The sequence below is a fragment of the Semicossyphus pulcher genome, unplaced genomic scaffold, assembly GCF_022749685.1.
Source record: "Semicossyphus pulcher isolate SPU_LCO1_2020_fin unplaced genomic scaffold, fSemPul1.0.p SCAF_22, whole genome shotgun sequence".
In the NCBI taxonomy this organism is placed as follows: domain Eukaryota; kingdom Metazoa; phylum Chordata; class Actinopteri; order Labriformes; family Labridae; genus Semicossyphus; species Semicossyphus pulcher.
The window spans coordinates 5,427,545-5,443,522 of NW_027211696.1; the positions used below are offsets into that span (position 1 = coordinate 5,427,545).

The 15,978-nt window shown below is 40.2% G+C and overlaps 1 protein-coding gene across 2 annotated transcripts in view; it reads right to left on the minus strand.

Annotated features, from left to right (window-relative positions):
- rimbp2a (RIMS binding protein 2a) overlaps positions 1–15,039 on the minus strand; it is a 41,162-nt gene extending 26,123 nt beyond the window's left edge. For both annotated transcript variants that reach the window (XM_069673314.1, XM_069673313.1), the window contains exons 1-3: positions 14,964–15,039; positions 7,945–8,049; positions 1,280–1,487 (exon numbers count right to left, since the gene is read on the minus strand). In XM_069673314.1, coding sequence (XP_069529415.1) covers positions 1,280–1,487; positions 7,945–8,046 — 310 coding nt within the window. In that variant the 5' untranslated portion in view covers positions 8,047–8,049; positions 14,964–15,039. The remainder of the gene's footprint in view (positions 1–1,279; positions 1,488–7,944; positions 8,050–14,963) is intronic.
- Between the last annotated feature and the right edge of the window lie 939 nt (positions 15,040–15,978).

Genomic DNA, 15,978 nt, shown 5'->3' on the forward strand with positions numbered 1-15,978 from the left:
GTCGTTAGAATGCTAATGTGTTAAACCACATTCATGTCATACATCCGGCCTGTGATCAGTTAGGAAGGATATTGATCATGAATAAGCAGTATTTCCATTAATGGTGTGCATCTCCGACCTGGAATGAGCTGTTGCAGCTGTTGTGTGAGCTGAGGGGATCAAATGACTGACTCTTTTCATTCTAGTCATAAGCCCTTTGATCACATGTAATTTGGTGGGTGCTTTTATCTACAGTATCTAGATACTCTTTATAAAACGTTTGGACATCAATGGCAGAAGACAATTAACCCAACAACAATATTACAACTTTTTACCTCTGTGCCACACTCAAAACTAGGGATGCACAATATTGGATTTTTTGCCGATATTTTCCAATCCTTTTTGCCTATTTTGATACCGATATATTAGGCACAAGACATCTTGCACCCTTCTTCACGCTTGATGTTGTACAAAAAGTCACGTGTCTGATCACTCAGGTTTCTGAGCGCACTTGAATGCAGCATCCCCCCGAAACCCGGCAGTGAGGGAGACATGCCCGGACTTGTTTACTGCTCTTACTACGGAGACATGAGTGATCGCCGACGGACTCTTTTTATCGTGTGTGCATCCATGAATATGTAAGTTAGTTTTGCACTGACGTTTATGTTACACTCTGTTAGCGCCAGCTTTGGCCGCGAGTGTATTTTCAGCGTGTTTGATGTTAAGTCTGTTAAGATGACGAATGTGAGCTAACTGTTAGTTAAGAGTTGTGAAAGTTGTTTAACTTCTATTCATTGGCTAGAGTTAGTCTTAATTTGTACTGTATATTGTTGCTAACTTTGCGCAGGCAGTGCGCACACACTCGTGCCGAAATAATGTTGTAGCATTACATGAAGCTTTTTTAGGGAATCAGAGCATTTAGGCAGAATTAAAGCTTAGTTTTGTTTTTTAAAGATGCTTTTTTTTTACTTTTTATGCCTATTTTTTAGAGAGAGGACAGTGGATAGTGGCGGAAATGGGGGAAGAGAGAGTTGGGATGACACGCGACAAAGGGCCGAGGGCGGGAGTTGAACCTGGGGCCGCCGCATCGAGGACCATAGCCTCTGTACATGGTCGCCGATTTAACCGCTGAGCTAAACCAGCACCTAAAGTGTAGTTTTATTGCCGGAAAAATATCTGCCGATGCCCATAATATTGTACATCCCTACTCAGAACATAATATAACCATAATAACCAAAACTATCTGTAACCCCTTTTCTTAAATTGCGCAGATCATGTTTGAGGTTTGGCATTCACCGACCTGCTTCCGTCTGGGCTTCAAATCCAGCGATGACTTGTGGGAGTTTCTTCTTCGCTGGCGAGAGGTGGATTTGGGATGTGGAATTCTGATTAATTTTAAGGACGTCCACAGTATCTGATTGCAAACGGAAATTCAGAAGCTCTTTGGACAGCTGGTGGTAGTGTTCACTCTGTGACCTGCATTTCTGCTCCAGGTCATGAACCTTGACCTTTCATAACAAAGAGAGACAAGGGGGAAAGGGGGAAAGAAGGAGAGAGCAGGGTTTAAAGAGCGAATCAAAGCACGGAGTGTGTTTCATCATATATGTTCAGATACACATTCTCTGAGGAACAGCCGATGTTTAATCTGTTAATGCTGATCAAGCACAACCAATTACAAAGGGCTCCCTAAAGAGACATTTTTGAGCTTATAGCAGCATGTTAGATTGAAACCACTGCAGTCTTATCAAAACATATGAAGTGTAGTCATCTGCAGTTCTCTAGCTGCTGATACGTATCACTGATAACAAAGCCTGAGTCCTGCAAAGAGTTAAGAGGATTATAATACTTAGTGTGTAGACATTAAAAACATGACATCATGGATCTCATATCAGAGGACGTCAAAGGGGAGGCTGGGGTGCACAGAACATACGGGAGTACTCTTTAGAGCACATGATGCTCAATTGTACAAAATACCACCTAAAGGCTTTTAAAGCTCCTGTGAGGATTTTTTATCTGCTTATGAAACAAACTGAAATTATTTTTTATGTCTCAATATGACCTATAAAAGCAAACTGACCATCAGCGACAAGATTGATTATTTCTATATAGTTATTTTAAGTGCCTGAAACCGCTGGTGGGGGGGTAGGTGTCAGACTGCACGCTGCCTTTGTTTACATTTTCCAGGGCAAACATTTAAGGTGAGTGATACACATGACTGTTAAAGAAAGCAGGATGAGATTTTTTGTTAAAAGACACAATTTAAAATGATAATCTCAAAGATTTTCAGATTTTCTGTGGCGACATTCGCGGAAAAAATCACAAGCAGCGCCCAGTTAGTGACGCGTTTTCCATCAGCCAGCAGTGGTTGGTCTGCCAGAGAGGGTAGGCGGAGCTAAGTGGCTGCTTTTCCGGTCTCTGCACGTGTTGCGAGTAAACAGTAATCTACTATGGCTGAACAAACAAAGAAAAGATTTTTGACTACAGATACAACTTCAAAAATAAGTGAAAACAAAAGAAACAAATTCGACGCTAAGATGAAGGCAAACAGTCTAAAAAGGAAAGCGACCGTCAGCGAGGAAAATCAAGAGTTACAACCGTGACAAAGGGAGCCAACCGTGGACGTCTGGTTAAATTAGGACGTAAGCGGCCTTTATACCTTTTTATCGCCATAAGGTGCCCCCAAATAGACCAAAACTGAGAACTTCGAGATTATATCATTAAGCATATACAAGACAAAATCAGCAAAGAGATAAGAGTTACAGCTTTGTCCACAGGGGGCGCCAAAATCAACACAAACAGGAGCTTTAAGTCTAGTTTAGTTATCATAGGAATGTGAGGAGATGGGTCTAATCAGGAAGGGAAATAAATACCTGAAACATTCTGTCCTTATTGTTCTGTTCGGACAAAAAGGAGGGAAACAGAAAAAAGTAAAGAAAGAAGACAAATTAAAAGAAAAAACATACAGAAGATGGAACCAAACACCGATACATGCAAGAGGATGAGAAGAGCAATGCAAGAAAATATTTATCAGTGCAGATAAATATATTGGAAAGAAACACAAAGTTAAAGTAAGAAGAACTGAAAAAGCCTGACAAGAACAAAATGATTGAGGACTGTGGTTTCAAATGAATTCATGTTAAAGTATGTTGTTGCTCATTAGTGTAGAGAAAACTGTAAAAAGTTAAGAAATGGCTTCAATGGATTTCCAAAAAGAGAAGAAACTCCTTGACAGCAGAGTTTCCTTTTCACCGACCAAACTCTTCATGTTTGTCTGAGCCAAACTCGTGCCGCTTGCTCAGTAAAACCGTATTAAAGCGCTTCACATGGATAATACCATGACCTCACTTGAACTACACTCAAAGGAGTCCACACCCTATTGTCGTGACAAAAAGGATTTAGAGTGAAATGAGAAATTATTTTCGGGTAGATGAGCCGCTGACAAGCATCTTAAAGACTGTGATGGAACACAGCAGGTCAGAGATTTGATCATGGGAAAATTTTTAAAAGGGCATCCAAGGTCAGCCTGGTGGAAGGATTAATGGGATGTGTGAGTCTGCAACTATTGTGCGAGGAAGGTTTGGAGTTTATACCACAGAGCAGAGAACCTGCAGGACGAGGAAGAGGCAGAGGTAGGAATATAACTGCAAACACAGAAGCTGAGCTACTGTTTGCTTTAAACTCTCTGATGTATGAGTCACAAGCTAGGGTGGAGTATCGGATATCACACACCGTATTACAGCATTTGTTTACAACTACTTGATGAAAAGGCCAGTGTGCTTTCTGTGTCATTCAAATCTTAAGTCATAATTTATACCACGCAACCTGTTCCAGGGCTTCTCGAGGGAACCTGCTCTAAAAAAAGGTGCAGAAACGTTGATTTATTTTCCTAAGAGGTTTTGAAAATGATCAAGTGAAAGTGCCTGCACACACATTGTCCATCCACACAGGTCAACTTAATTAAGACTTTGCTTGATTGACAACTCTTAAATGTCTTGGTCATGTTGTTGCACCTGCTTACACATTTATCATTCTGATTTCGACCTGTGTCTCAAATCAATCCCTCATTCAATCAGTCCCTGTATAATGGACATTGTAGTAAGACACAAACAGAGATTTGTGATTTATGAGTGTTTTACAGGAATGAGAAAATATGGAAAAGGGAGATCAAGACAAAAGTATAATTAGCGTGAATCCCATACATTAAAAATCCTTTCAAGGAAAAGCTAAAGAAAACAAATGGTTTTTAAGGTCCTTTTTAAAGTGATCATCTTGAAGATTTTCATTTGAATAAATGTCTGTTAAGTCACTATCTATCGCCGAATGAGGTAACACAATGGTAATTGAGCCTATGGCCCACTGATGAAAGCCTTTGCATTTGCAGTATATAGTATTATTACAGACTGGGTGTCTGTGGAGACATTCACATAAAAAATCACAAGCGGCGCCCAGTTTAGTGACGCGTTTTCCATCAGCCATCAGTGGTTGGTCTGCCAGAGAGGGTAGGCGGAGCTAAGCAGCTGCTTTTCCGGTCTCAAAGCGTGTTGCGAGTAAACGGTAATCTACTGTGGCTGAACAATTTTAAAATTTTAATGTAAGGTACGATTAAAGGACACTACCCATAAAAATGAAAGGAAGACATAATTTCAATGTGTTTTTATAACCAACATGGCACGGCTAAAATGACTGCATAATTGTATTTTTAGTGTAGACATGCAGCAATCACAATCCATTCAGAAAACATAGCCTTACTTTTCAAAATCTAAACTTTGTAACTTGCCACAGGTGGCATAATCTTAAGTCGTTATTAAGCCTGCTTTTATATACTTGTAAATAAAACCAAATATACATTGTCATTAATGGGCAGAGCAACAGTAACTAAGGGGGGAGGAGTTAAGCTAACAATTTCCACCAGAGCTGTGATCAGGCTGAAAACACCTGTGTGATTCAGAGCCGAAAATGCAGAAAGAAATAGTTTGAATAATATATTTTCTATGTATGTAAACTGGTTTATTCTACATGTGCTTATTTATGCTTTTTTAAGTTTGTTGCACGGTGGTGCAGTGGTTAGCGCTGTCGCCTCACAGCTAGAAGCTCGTTAAGTTAATTGGTGACTCTCAAATAGGCCGCAGGTGTGACTGTGAGCGTGAAAGGTCGTTTTGTATCAGCCCTGTGATTGGCGATCGGTCCAGGGTGTAAGCCACCTCTCGCCCAATGACAGCTGGGATCGGCTCCTGCCCCCCTGTGACCCTGAACAGGATAAGCAGTATAGATATGGATAGATGACGTTAAACTTTTAACTACATTTGAATAATAAGTATTGTTTTATACAGTTGCCTAATATCTTGTGAACGTGAAACATAGAGGGTTTTTTGTTTTCTTTCATCATCTTAAATCGGATTAAAACTATACCTAAGAAAGGTAACAAAGAGGTAAAGCTCTGTGTTTGTTCATGTCTGTTTACCTCCAACAGGTGTACTGCTTCCTCATGCTGTTGGTCAGCTTGAACCCGGGCTTGCAGAGTACACACAGAAACACACAGTGACAGCTGACACTGTGATCATAGTCCATGAGGCACAACAGACAGCACACAGCTGACACACTGTCAGCCCAATACTCTGGCAGAGGCTCACTGGTTGATCACAGCACTGGTACTTGAAGAGATGCCGACTCCTGATGGCTCAGCTCTGATGAGCAGTAATGGATTTATTTTGTTAGTGCCTGAGCAGTGACTGGCAGCAGTAAAAGCACATTTTTTACCTCCTGTGTAATTGTACAAATTAGTTAGACTATGCTTATATATATGTGACTGTTTTACTGTTTATGAGCAATGCAATTAGATAATAAGTAGGCAGTCAACTGTTAGAGGAGGCAGTCTCTAGTTGGCTCTTTTATGACCATATCAAAGCCTGAGTGATCTATTCCAGTAGGTGTTTTGAGAATATTTGCATATCTGCTGTTAAAATGATGCTGCACAGGACAGAGATGCTGCAAATAAAAGGTTTAAAACTACATATTTGACCTTTTTCAATGAAAAATGTTGGTTAAGAAATGTTGAACATCAGGGGAAGTGAGTGCATTTTAGACAACATGATGTAAAGTGTCACACGGTGGGTTTACATGCACACTTTTTGTCATTCTGATTGAAGATTTCGGGTCAGCTGTTTACATGGGGTGTGATCCATTACCATCTGGTGTTTACATGCGCCGATGCATTTAATCGGAACGACTGTGTGACATTATGCATTTGGTTCAACATGTTTTATATCAGCTCAAGATGGAGATCTATCATCTGTTCAGCGTAGTAGTTGCCGTTGTTGTGTTACTGTTAAGCAAGCAACAGCGTGACACAACCGTATGCAGTTACAGAAAAATGAAAGGTAATTAGATGACAGACACCTCTATTAAAAATGGGTTACACTTTTAAAAATACATTTTAAAATGAAGCTGATATAATACTAAAGATGCTCTTTAACATCCGGCGTCTCATTTCTAACCGCCCGTCTGACCGTCTCTGATAATACCACGCACCTGCACGCACACGTTACGACACTTCATGCAAGTCTCACAACAACTGCTCCTCAAAGTTGCCATCAACAGTCTCTGGTTGCCCGTGGTGACGAAAATGCTTTCACTGGGTGGAATTGGGAGCAACATCGCAGTACAGGGACCTGACATCTAATTTAAAGAAACATTTACAGGTAAGACCAACCGCTAACGTTAGCTGCACAGAATTCCAGTTAAAAATGTTAGCTAACCTGTCGTCTTCTTCTATTACTACTGAAAAATCACTCATGGTGTGGATAAAAACGCAAGCCCCAGACTGGAATACGTTTACGGCAGTTTGAGCGGGCATTCGTGCTTTACAGAAGTGTTGAAATGTCTTTGCTCTTGTCTTTATTTGCAGATTTAGTATTGAAGTAATCCAAAAGTAACTGAAAGTAATCAGTTACTGTAATTAGTAGCCTAACTCTATCGGAACACATTTTTTAAGTAACCCTCCCAACCCTCAACGTATGTTTAATGCTACTGGAAGCAATGGAGAGGAGAAGACGGGCAAAAGAAGCTGTTAGGACTACTCTTCAAAGCATAAGGTTATTACTGCCCCTGCCTCCTCCTCAGACCAGAAATCGCTGGATGAAGGTCCGCAGCAAAGACTGGTGAAAGGGAGTGGTGCTGGTGAAAAATATGCTCTCCGAGATTGTCCAGTTTAACTTGGATGCTGCCATATTGTGAAACGTACATCACCATACATTTACGTCAAGACGGAGGGCACGCACGGAAGAACGCAGTCAGGATGTAATCGGGTCAAAGCGTTTATTAGAAGGTTTGGGCCTTTTTATTCTGATTGAGGTGTTCATATGGAGCATTTTTATTCAGTTTGGGCAATTATAATCAGGATATTAGGCTCCATGTAAACCCAGCTACAAATTACATATAAATGCATAAATTACGCTACGAATTTGGGCAGGATCCAGTTAAATTTAAGGCAGATAATTCAACATCTCAGACCCTTTAACAGCTGCTGGAATATCAAAAGCACTTTTTTATCTGCAGATATTTGAAGAACATATCCCATTCTCAAAGGGTACAGTAGCAGACAGAATACAACACCTAGAAAAAAAGTCTGCACACTGAAAGATGTTCACAAGGTGTATAAATGTAACAACAACTACAAAGGCAACATTTTTAGCCGAGAGCACTTCATCACACTATCAAACAGAATGAAGGGTGCGAGCTGAAGCTGCATTTCCAAATCAAATCTGCTGATATTGGGAATGTTGTTGAAGTGTTTATATTTCCTGATACAGTAGCAGTGATTCGGTGACAGTGATTCAGCACAAACAAGCTACTGACACATCAGTTGCTGAACAAAGAATTTCACTGATCACAAAACTGATGACCCAGGAGGGTTATGTCAAAAGTATGAAAATGATGCCTTCATTTTCCTTTTCCATGCCGCCTTACCTTTTGCAGTTGATTGATCTCCTTCTGCTTGGTGTGAAGGGCCACCAAGGCTTGCTCATGCTCTATCTGCAGCTGCTGCTTCAGCTCTACAGCCTCGTGCATATGCTGAAAAAACAGAGAACAAGAGAGGTTGGGTTACTTTGAAGGGTGTTATTTTTGAAAGTATCCCAGAAGAAGGTTTTCTGTATTGATGGTGACTGATTCATGAAGCAGTTATCGGAATATTGCTGTTGCTATCCCTGTCACTGAGAGGAGGGTGCATTCTGTAGTGGGTGAGTGCCACCATGGCGATGAGAACAAGTTTCTAATATCAGGTTTGTTACATATTTTAGCGATGCAATCAATTTTCTATTATTCTGTTTCTGAATCACGTTTATTTCGTTTTAAAAATAAAAAAAATGTCACCAGAAGGTATCAGAATGCTAAGTTGAAATCTAGACAACAACTTGACTACAAGCTCGTGCAGGAAGGCAGCCTGAGGTGAATGACGGTGAATGACGATTGGTCGATTTCAGCCAAAGCAAGGTTCTACGTAGAAACTTGCAGCTGTTCTGAACGGCCCATTTAAGAGGCTACCGTTTTAAAAATGTAATTCTGGAAAAGCACAGAGATATGCAGTTTTCACTTTTTCACTGTGAACAATAAACACCCAAAAAATGTGAAACCCATGCAAAATGTGAGAATATCCATTTAACAGATATGGCCCTTTTAAAGTACACATGCATACACATGCTCCATGGATTGTCCCATTTTAAGAGTTGGGATGTTGTTTCCTAACTTCAGTGTCTTCATGAGCTATAAACCGTCAAAATATGGAGAAAAAACATGGAAGTTACAAAAAGATGTGTCATATTTTATAGCTCATAACTCACCCAGGTTACTCTACATGGACAGCAACTTGGAAGCATCACTGTAAAAAAGGATTTTTGAGGGTAGTAAATAAAATCCATGCAAATTGTGTAAATTATACTAAAAGTATATAAGTCAGCAAGTGAAATATATTGAAATGAGTAAAGTTCACCTGCATTACCTAATTTTCAACAGTCACAATTGAAATCCAAAATCAATTAATAAAATCTACCCAAAGATACTGGGCCTGTACTGCAAAGTGTGCATGCGTCAACCACTGTTCTTGGCTGCAGGCTAGGGTTAAACTCATTGGTGCGATTATTGCCAGTGTCGGTGTGCCATCGGGGATGAAGGTACGAGTCCTGTTTATAACATGAAAATGTTTATATATTTATTAGTTAGATGTACCAGACAATTTGGAGTCCGTGCGGTGGTTAGCGTTGTCACCTCACAGCTAGAAGGTTCCTGGTTCAAATCCCGGTTCGGACTGTGTGGGTCTTTCTGTGTGGAGTTTGTTCTCTATGTGTCCAGCTTCCTCCCACAGTCCAAAGAGATGCTCGTTAGGTTCATTAGTGACTCTAAAACTGCCTGTAGGTGTGAGCTCGAAAAGTTGTCTGTCTCGATGTGTCAAGTTTTCTAATAATTGTGTAATCTAATAAGAAAAGTTAAGTAGATTTACCAAATTTATTTTAGTGTATCATAGTTGTCAAATTTAGGTACTCGGAACATAGGGTAATTTTATTGCGTAGATTCTACAGGTTGCTGTAATACTATTTTCAAATGAGATACATAGTGATATGTAATATGTGAGTCAACAAATAGTTGTGGACCAGCAAGGTCCGCCATGCTACTGCGCAATATAATCTGTCAACTCAGCAAGTCCTGTACAAAAAATTTCCCACTGGGAATTTTCCCAGTCCGAAGCTCATTTTTCCTGTTATTCAGACACCACATGAAAGCAGCGTATGACCAAGGAAATGTTGGTTGAAGCAGCTTTCGCCTGTTTCCAGTCATTTTGCTAAGCCAAGTTAAGCTAGCAGTCTGAAGGCTAAGCCTCATGTTTAAAGTACAGACATGTGAATGCTGCAGTGCGCCTCTTCTCTTTGCAAGAAAGCAACTACATTTAGCAAAATATTGCGCTGCTCCTTTAAAGTCCAATTTTGCAGTCTCAAGTGATGCATGCAATGTGGACGTAAAATAAGCACAAAGAGTGTTACACATTTTGAGCTTGTTATATAACATGTAATGTATACCTATCAGATACGACCCACTGTATAGTCTGAACTGACTCAGATAAGGCTGTCACGCTTGGTCACCCACACTGATCCCAAATCTAGCCTTTCCCAAATTAGCCGAGTCATGACTATATAGTATCTATCCACTGAGTCACGACGGGCTGACACATCTCGCAGAAACAGAGTTAAGGCCATAAGATGTTTCTCCAGGCTTAAAAAGAAAAGACAGCTTAGAAAGCTCTGACATTCATCATTTTCTCTCTGTGTTCTCTCTGCCTTGAAAAAAGGAAAAAAAGAAAAAAAGAAAAGCCTCTTTACCTCCCGGAGTGGCTTCGAGGTGTCCTGAGCAGGCAGCTACTGCTTTGCATAATCAGGGAGAGGCTCTAAGCTGCAGAGGACTGGGCTGGCTGAGAGGCTGTCACTGGAGCCTCAGTGAAAACTATATTTTTTTAACCCTTTGGATATTCAGTTAGGGCAGGATGAATTAACCTATATTTTCAGCACACATTTTGATGTCGTGACCACTGCTGGTAACCAAACAGGAGCCTCAATGCAGGATGTGAAAAAAGGCATTGAGACATCACTGTAAAGACAGAGATCCGTGAGACAGGAGATGTTTATTGCCTCGACTTCATCTCCGGACTTCAATAAGACTTTAAACTCCAACTTGCAACTTCCCCTATTACTCCACTACGTTTCCTTAATAAAGTGTACTTTCATTTTGATACATTCTCCTAAGAGTCTTGTTACTCAAAATTAAATCAGGAGAAATGTGGTGGTCTAATGGCTTTATATGAATGGAAACTGAGAGGTTAAGAACTGAAGGTGGCAGTCATGTAACATCGTGGATGCCAACCGGCGTAAAAACCTCAGAGAAGAAGAAGAAGAAGAAGAGGAATGTAAATCAAGTGCAAACATGCAACAAGGGATTTCAAAGCCACGGTTTTGCTTGTCCAGCTTGTCAGATGCAAGCAAGTAGCGACTTGAGTTGTATACCACTCAACAGTGATACTGGATGCACGATGGAGGCAGAGACACCAACGACGTCAGCACCAGCTACTCCGGTAAAAGATGACGACAATTATTGGGTTACCATGGTGACGAAGATTAGGGTTAAAAACTTGATTTTCACCAACAAGTGTCTTTAAGTTGTGAGGACATTGTTTGTCTTCAAGTGAAAATAAGGGGAAAGAGAGTGGGGGATGACCTGATTCAAAGGGCCAAGAGTCAGAGTCGGACATGGGGCGCTTTAACTGCTGAGCTAAACTGGCACCCCCTTTACTTATACGTTTACTTTCAATATTGAAGTGCAATTAATATCACATTAATACTTTCGAGACCTAAAGATATAATCTTAAAGATCTCAGTTTTGTTCTATTTGGCGGCACCTTGTGGCAATAAAGGGCAATTGCAGGACTATACTTCCCAGACAACAAGACGTCCACGGTTGGCACCTTTTGTTACGATTGTGACTCTTGAGTTTCCTCGCTGATGGTCGCTTTCCTTTTTAGACTGTTTGCCTTCATCTGAGCGTCGAATTTGTTTCTTTTTCTTTGTATTTTCACTTATTTTTGAAGTTGTATCTGTAGTCATCGATCTTTTCTTTGTTTGTTCAGCCATAGTAGATTACTGTTTACTCGCGACACGTGCAGACACCGGAAAAGAAGCGGCTTAGCTCCGCCTACTCGAGAAGCTGACGAGAAGGCTACAATTTTTTAAATGAAAAAAAAGTTAGCCAAGGAGTTTAGTTAATCAGGCCTCTGTAACCTGCTTCATATTTCTGCTTGAGGCTAACAGCTTTGGGCTACGTTAGCCGCTACTAGCATTGTTCAGTTGGCTGGATTGCTTTCTTTGGTGAGAATTGAAACAGGCTACTTTCTTGAAGACTCACTATAGATTTGTTTTGCCTTTTACAATTTTAGAAAGGCCCAGAATATTATGTGTTGGTGGCTTAAGTCCCCCATGAAATATGACAATAAGCCTGTTTTTGTATCCAAGTTATATAACTCTTAAAGCAGCGTTGACAGTGCTGTAACTGATCAGTTTTGACTGGAGACCACTTCCTGAAAAAAACAAGTCTGTTTTTGTGTTTTCATGTTGTGTTTCCTTTATCTCTGCTTCCTCCACCCACATCGCCCTGTGTAATTTTCTCTAAATAGTCTCTTTGTCTTCGTAATCAATACACAATAAGAAAGTGACAAACCTCTCTTTGCTGTATTAGGGAGCGGGTCAGTATTTCTCAGATGGGTACATTTCTCTCTCAAACATCGTGACAAACAGACAATCAATAGGAGATGCAGGGGGGGGAGGATTTGTAATGAGAGTGCCTCTCACGGCACAGTGAGACTGCGTCTGATTACTATTGGCAGACCATAACACGATGAAAAAAGAGCTTCTCCGTGAAACAGATGACACTTCACCTCTTGTGCTGCATCACTTTCCTTCTAAAGTTTTCTTAGAAAGCAAACACATGCGAGATGGGAATGTTTCCAGAAGAGGAAATGAGGACAGAAAAAATCTCCAAATCTGACGGGCTGTGTGAGCCAAAAAGAACGACTGAAGTGAACAAGGGATGTGCGAAGACGGGGAAGTTTGAGAAATGTACTGAGATATACATTATGTAAGAAAATGTCTCAGATAGACTCAGAGGTCACGGTTGGGCTAGAAATGGTTTAGACTTGAACCTTACAGAAATGTTGCATAAGGGTCTTCAACAGCACAGACGAGAAAGACACTGCACCAGATATATAGTATCAAACCCTGAAGTTAGTTTGGATCAATTCTTGTAATGTAATCCAATCTAATGCAGATTATTAAATCCCCTTTCTGTCGGTGGAGACAGGATTTTTTTTACTTGGAGGATACATAAAAAATGGCGAAATGCTTTGAACTGAAATTGAAAGAGCTTTGTTTCTTCAGTGTTACTGCTTTCAAAAAGAAGTCTATGTTTGAAGATGGAAAAATAATGCTTCTTCTCACTTGATACATTACCTCAGTAAGCTACTACCTAATAAATGGATGATCAACACCCCTAGTTTTAAGACTTTCTCAATACAGCATGATGTATCCCATTTAGAGTAAAATCAAGGTAAGGTAGGCTTGAGGGCTTTGCTACCTGTGATTGACAAGTCGCTACCAAGCCGACTGCCAACAAGAATGGAGACTAACAATGTCAACCCTGTTGTTGAAATATAGTCTCTTCTGCTCCTAAAAAAAACAAGATGGCCAAAATGCCAAAATTGAGGCTTCAAACAGTTTAAAAAAAACAATGATCTTACAACAACAAATGCAAGATTAACCAACAGTTCCACTTAACATGATTAATGTTTGATAGTTCGCCACAAAGTTTAAGGCTGTTGTGACTTATATGTACCATTAATGGTGACACGTTGGCAAGACCTGGCGCGATTTCATTCATACTCAATAAGCGTGGGGGGGTCTTATTGTTAAAGGGCCAGTTAGCTGATTTTCAACCTCAGTCCTATCATGCTATTATAGGGGGCTAATGCCATTATGGTAGGAAAAAAACGCAATTTGGCCCTGTGCCTTTGGAGGACGCTAACCGCTTTCACCAAATAGTGGAAAACTGCCAGATGACGCGTTTTACGTAGTCAGACGGAGGCCAGGGAGCTCGCTAACCTACACTCCCTCAATCTAGGATGCCGGCCTCCGATGTCATGTCTCATTCAAAATGGTCAGGTTTGAAATGTAGACTGCTGACCTGAGGATTTTTTAGCGATCCACCGGTATATTCTCGTCGTATTTCACTCCAGCGTCTCTCGCTGGGCCGTTCCTTGGGGGTGCAATGCACGCTGGGTGCTGTAGGAATGTAGAATGGAAACCACGAGCTGTTTGTACAACTTTTTCCACAGCTATGGCGCCAATTTCAAATATTATTGCTTCTATCGATTACAGAGAACACCAGCTTTGACTGAAAGTGGCTTTTTCAGGGACAAATTGCTCCTTTAAGGTTTATAATTTTTTGGCTAACATGCTAACTTAACACAGCTGTCTAGCTAATGTTAGCCAAGTCACTTTGGCCCAACAGAAAGCCGTAATGTAATATTATGAAAGTTAAAGGATGTTATGTCTTAACTGTAGCAACTAGCATAGCCTTTGAAAGAGGAAGGAACAGGATCGGTCACAAAATGAAATATTCATCAAACTTGAAATGATGTAATGAAATATATATACTACTGTGCTGTTACAGTTAACATTTATATTAGCTACAGCACCTCCTGGTGGCCGTTCTAAATAATTTTCAAGATTGATCAGGTGTTAATGTCATGTGACTTAATCAGGAAGTGTTCTGCCTCAAGGAGAGAATGTGGTCAGAGAGACAACACAATCTGCATCCATCTGCTCCGGTCTTAAGTTGTGGCAGCATCGTCAGTATGTATATTTTATTTATAAAAAAATGTGTTAGTTAAAACAGAGTGTTAAAAATACTTAACTACTTAAAAACTACTATGCTTTATGTTTTGCATTTGCTAGTATGTTTCACGTTAGTTCATTACAGCTTCATTTCTGCTTGGAATCAGGAGATAAAAGTGCTCCATTGTCATTTACATTTAGATTATATATTCACACATCAAAGGTTATTACTTCCATTTGTTAGCCAGGTTCAGTTAACCCTTTGTTTAATGTACAACAGCTTAATTGTATTTTTTGTATTCGTTTTCAGTTTCACCCTTTCCTAACTATTAAACCTGTGGACAAACCTGCATTCTGTCTATGGAGTCGTAGTAAAAGAGAGGCGTTTACCTGACTGTTTATACATTGTTCATGTATAGAAGACAGTGCAACTATTGTGTCTCTTAAGGAATATAAAATGCAGGGATTAAACTATGAAGGCACAGAGGAATACAAGACTGACATTAAAAGAAAACTCCACTGACAGACGGTGATGTAAAAGAAAGCATAAGGACGGCTCACCTTTAGAACCTGTTCCAGGTTCTCCACTTTGCCTTGGAGCTGGCTCCTCTGCTGCTGGGCCACGTCTCTCTCCTGGCTCACTACAGCAAAGGTCTGTCTCAGCTGGTCATAGTCTGATTGCACCTGCAGGAGCAGAACGAGTCCAGATGCAAGGAAGGAAAGAACAAGGAAAGGATAAAAAGAGCGTGAAAATGGAGTTAAGAGGATTATTAACAGCATGGATATAAAAGCTGTAAAGGCAGACACAGGCAAACACAACACTTTAATTCCTCTGTTTTACTTGAAGAGTTTCAACATGTTCCTATTATTCTGTTTTTTTTAAGGACAAAAACAAGCATGCAATTTTTATGAGGTTTGTTCTTGCAGTAGACCTACTTTTTTCCTTATGAATAGAAAAGCGTCTTTCTCTTTTTTTTTTTTGACTGGAGGGTTGATTTGGAGTTCAGTCTGAAGAAAAATTAATCAGCACATTTCCATTTAGCCTTGATGAGACAGAGCTGCTGACTGGAGCGTTCTGCCTCTCCCTTCTTCATCAGTCAGAGGCCTCGAGCTAAGCTGGTTCCTCTAAAGGTGGCCTCATAGGATCGAGCAGAACCATCCCTCAGCCATACACCAGTCATCTCATTAATTAACTAAAGTGATGAGCGCACAATAGATAAGCCCGTTTCTGCAAAGTGCATAAAACTAGACTGTTGCAAAGGAAATTAGTTCATTCATATCGGGGAATTTATGACTGGAGCTGGAGTCGGGCGCTCTAGTACCATCTCAGCTGTAATCACATTAGAATTATTATCATTATTTCAATAAAGCAACTATAATGATGATAATAATAGATTTTATTTCGAGGTGCACATCTAGATACTCAAGGATTCTTTACTATTATAAATCAAATAAGGTGAGCAAAACGTGTAAAATCTGACACAGAATAGAGAAAGAAATGAATGATGATGATGAAAACACTTAAATCTCAGGGCAGATGGAAAATTCAGATAAAAGACAAGACACTAAGATACAA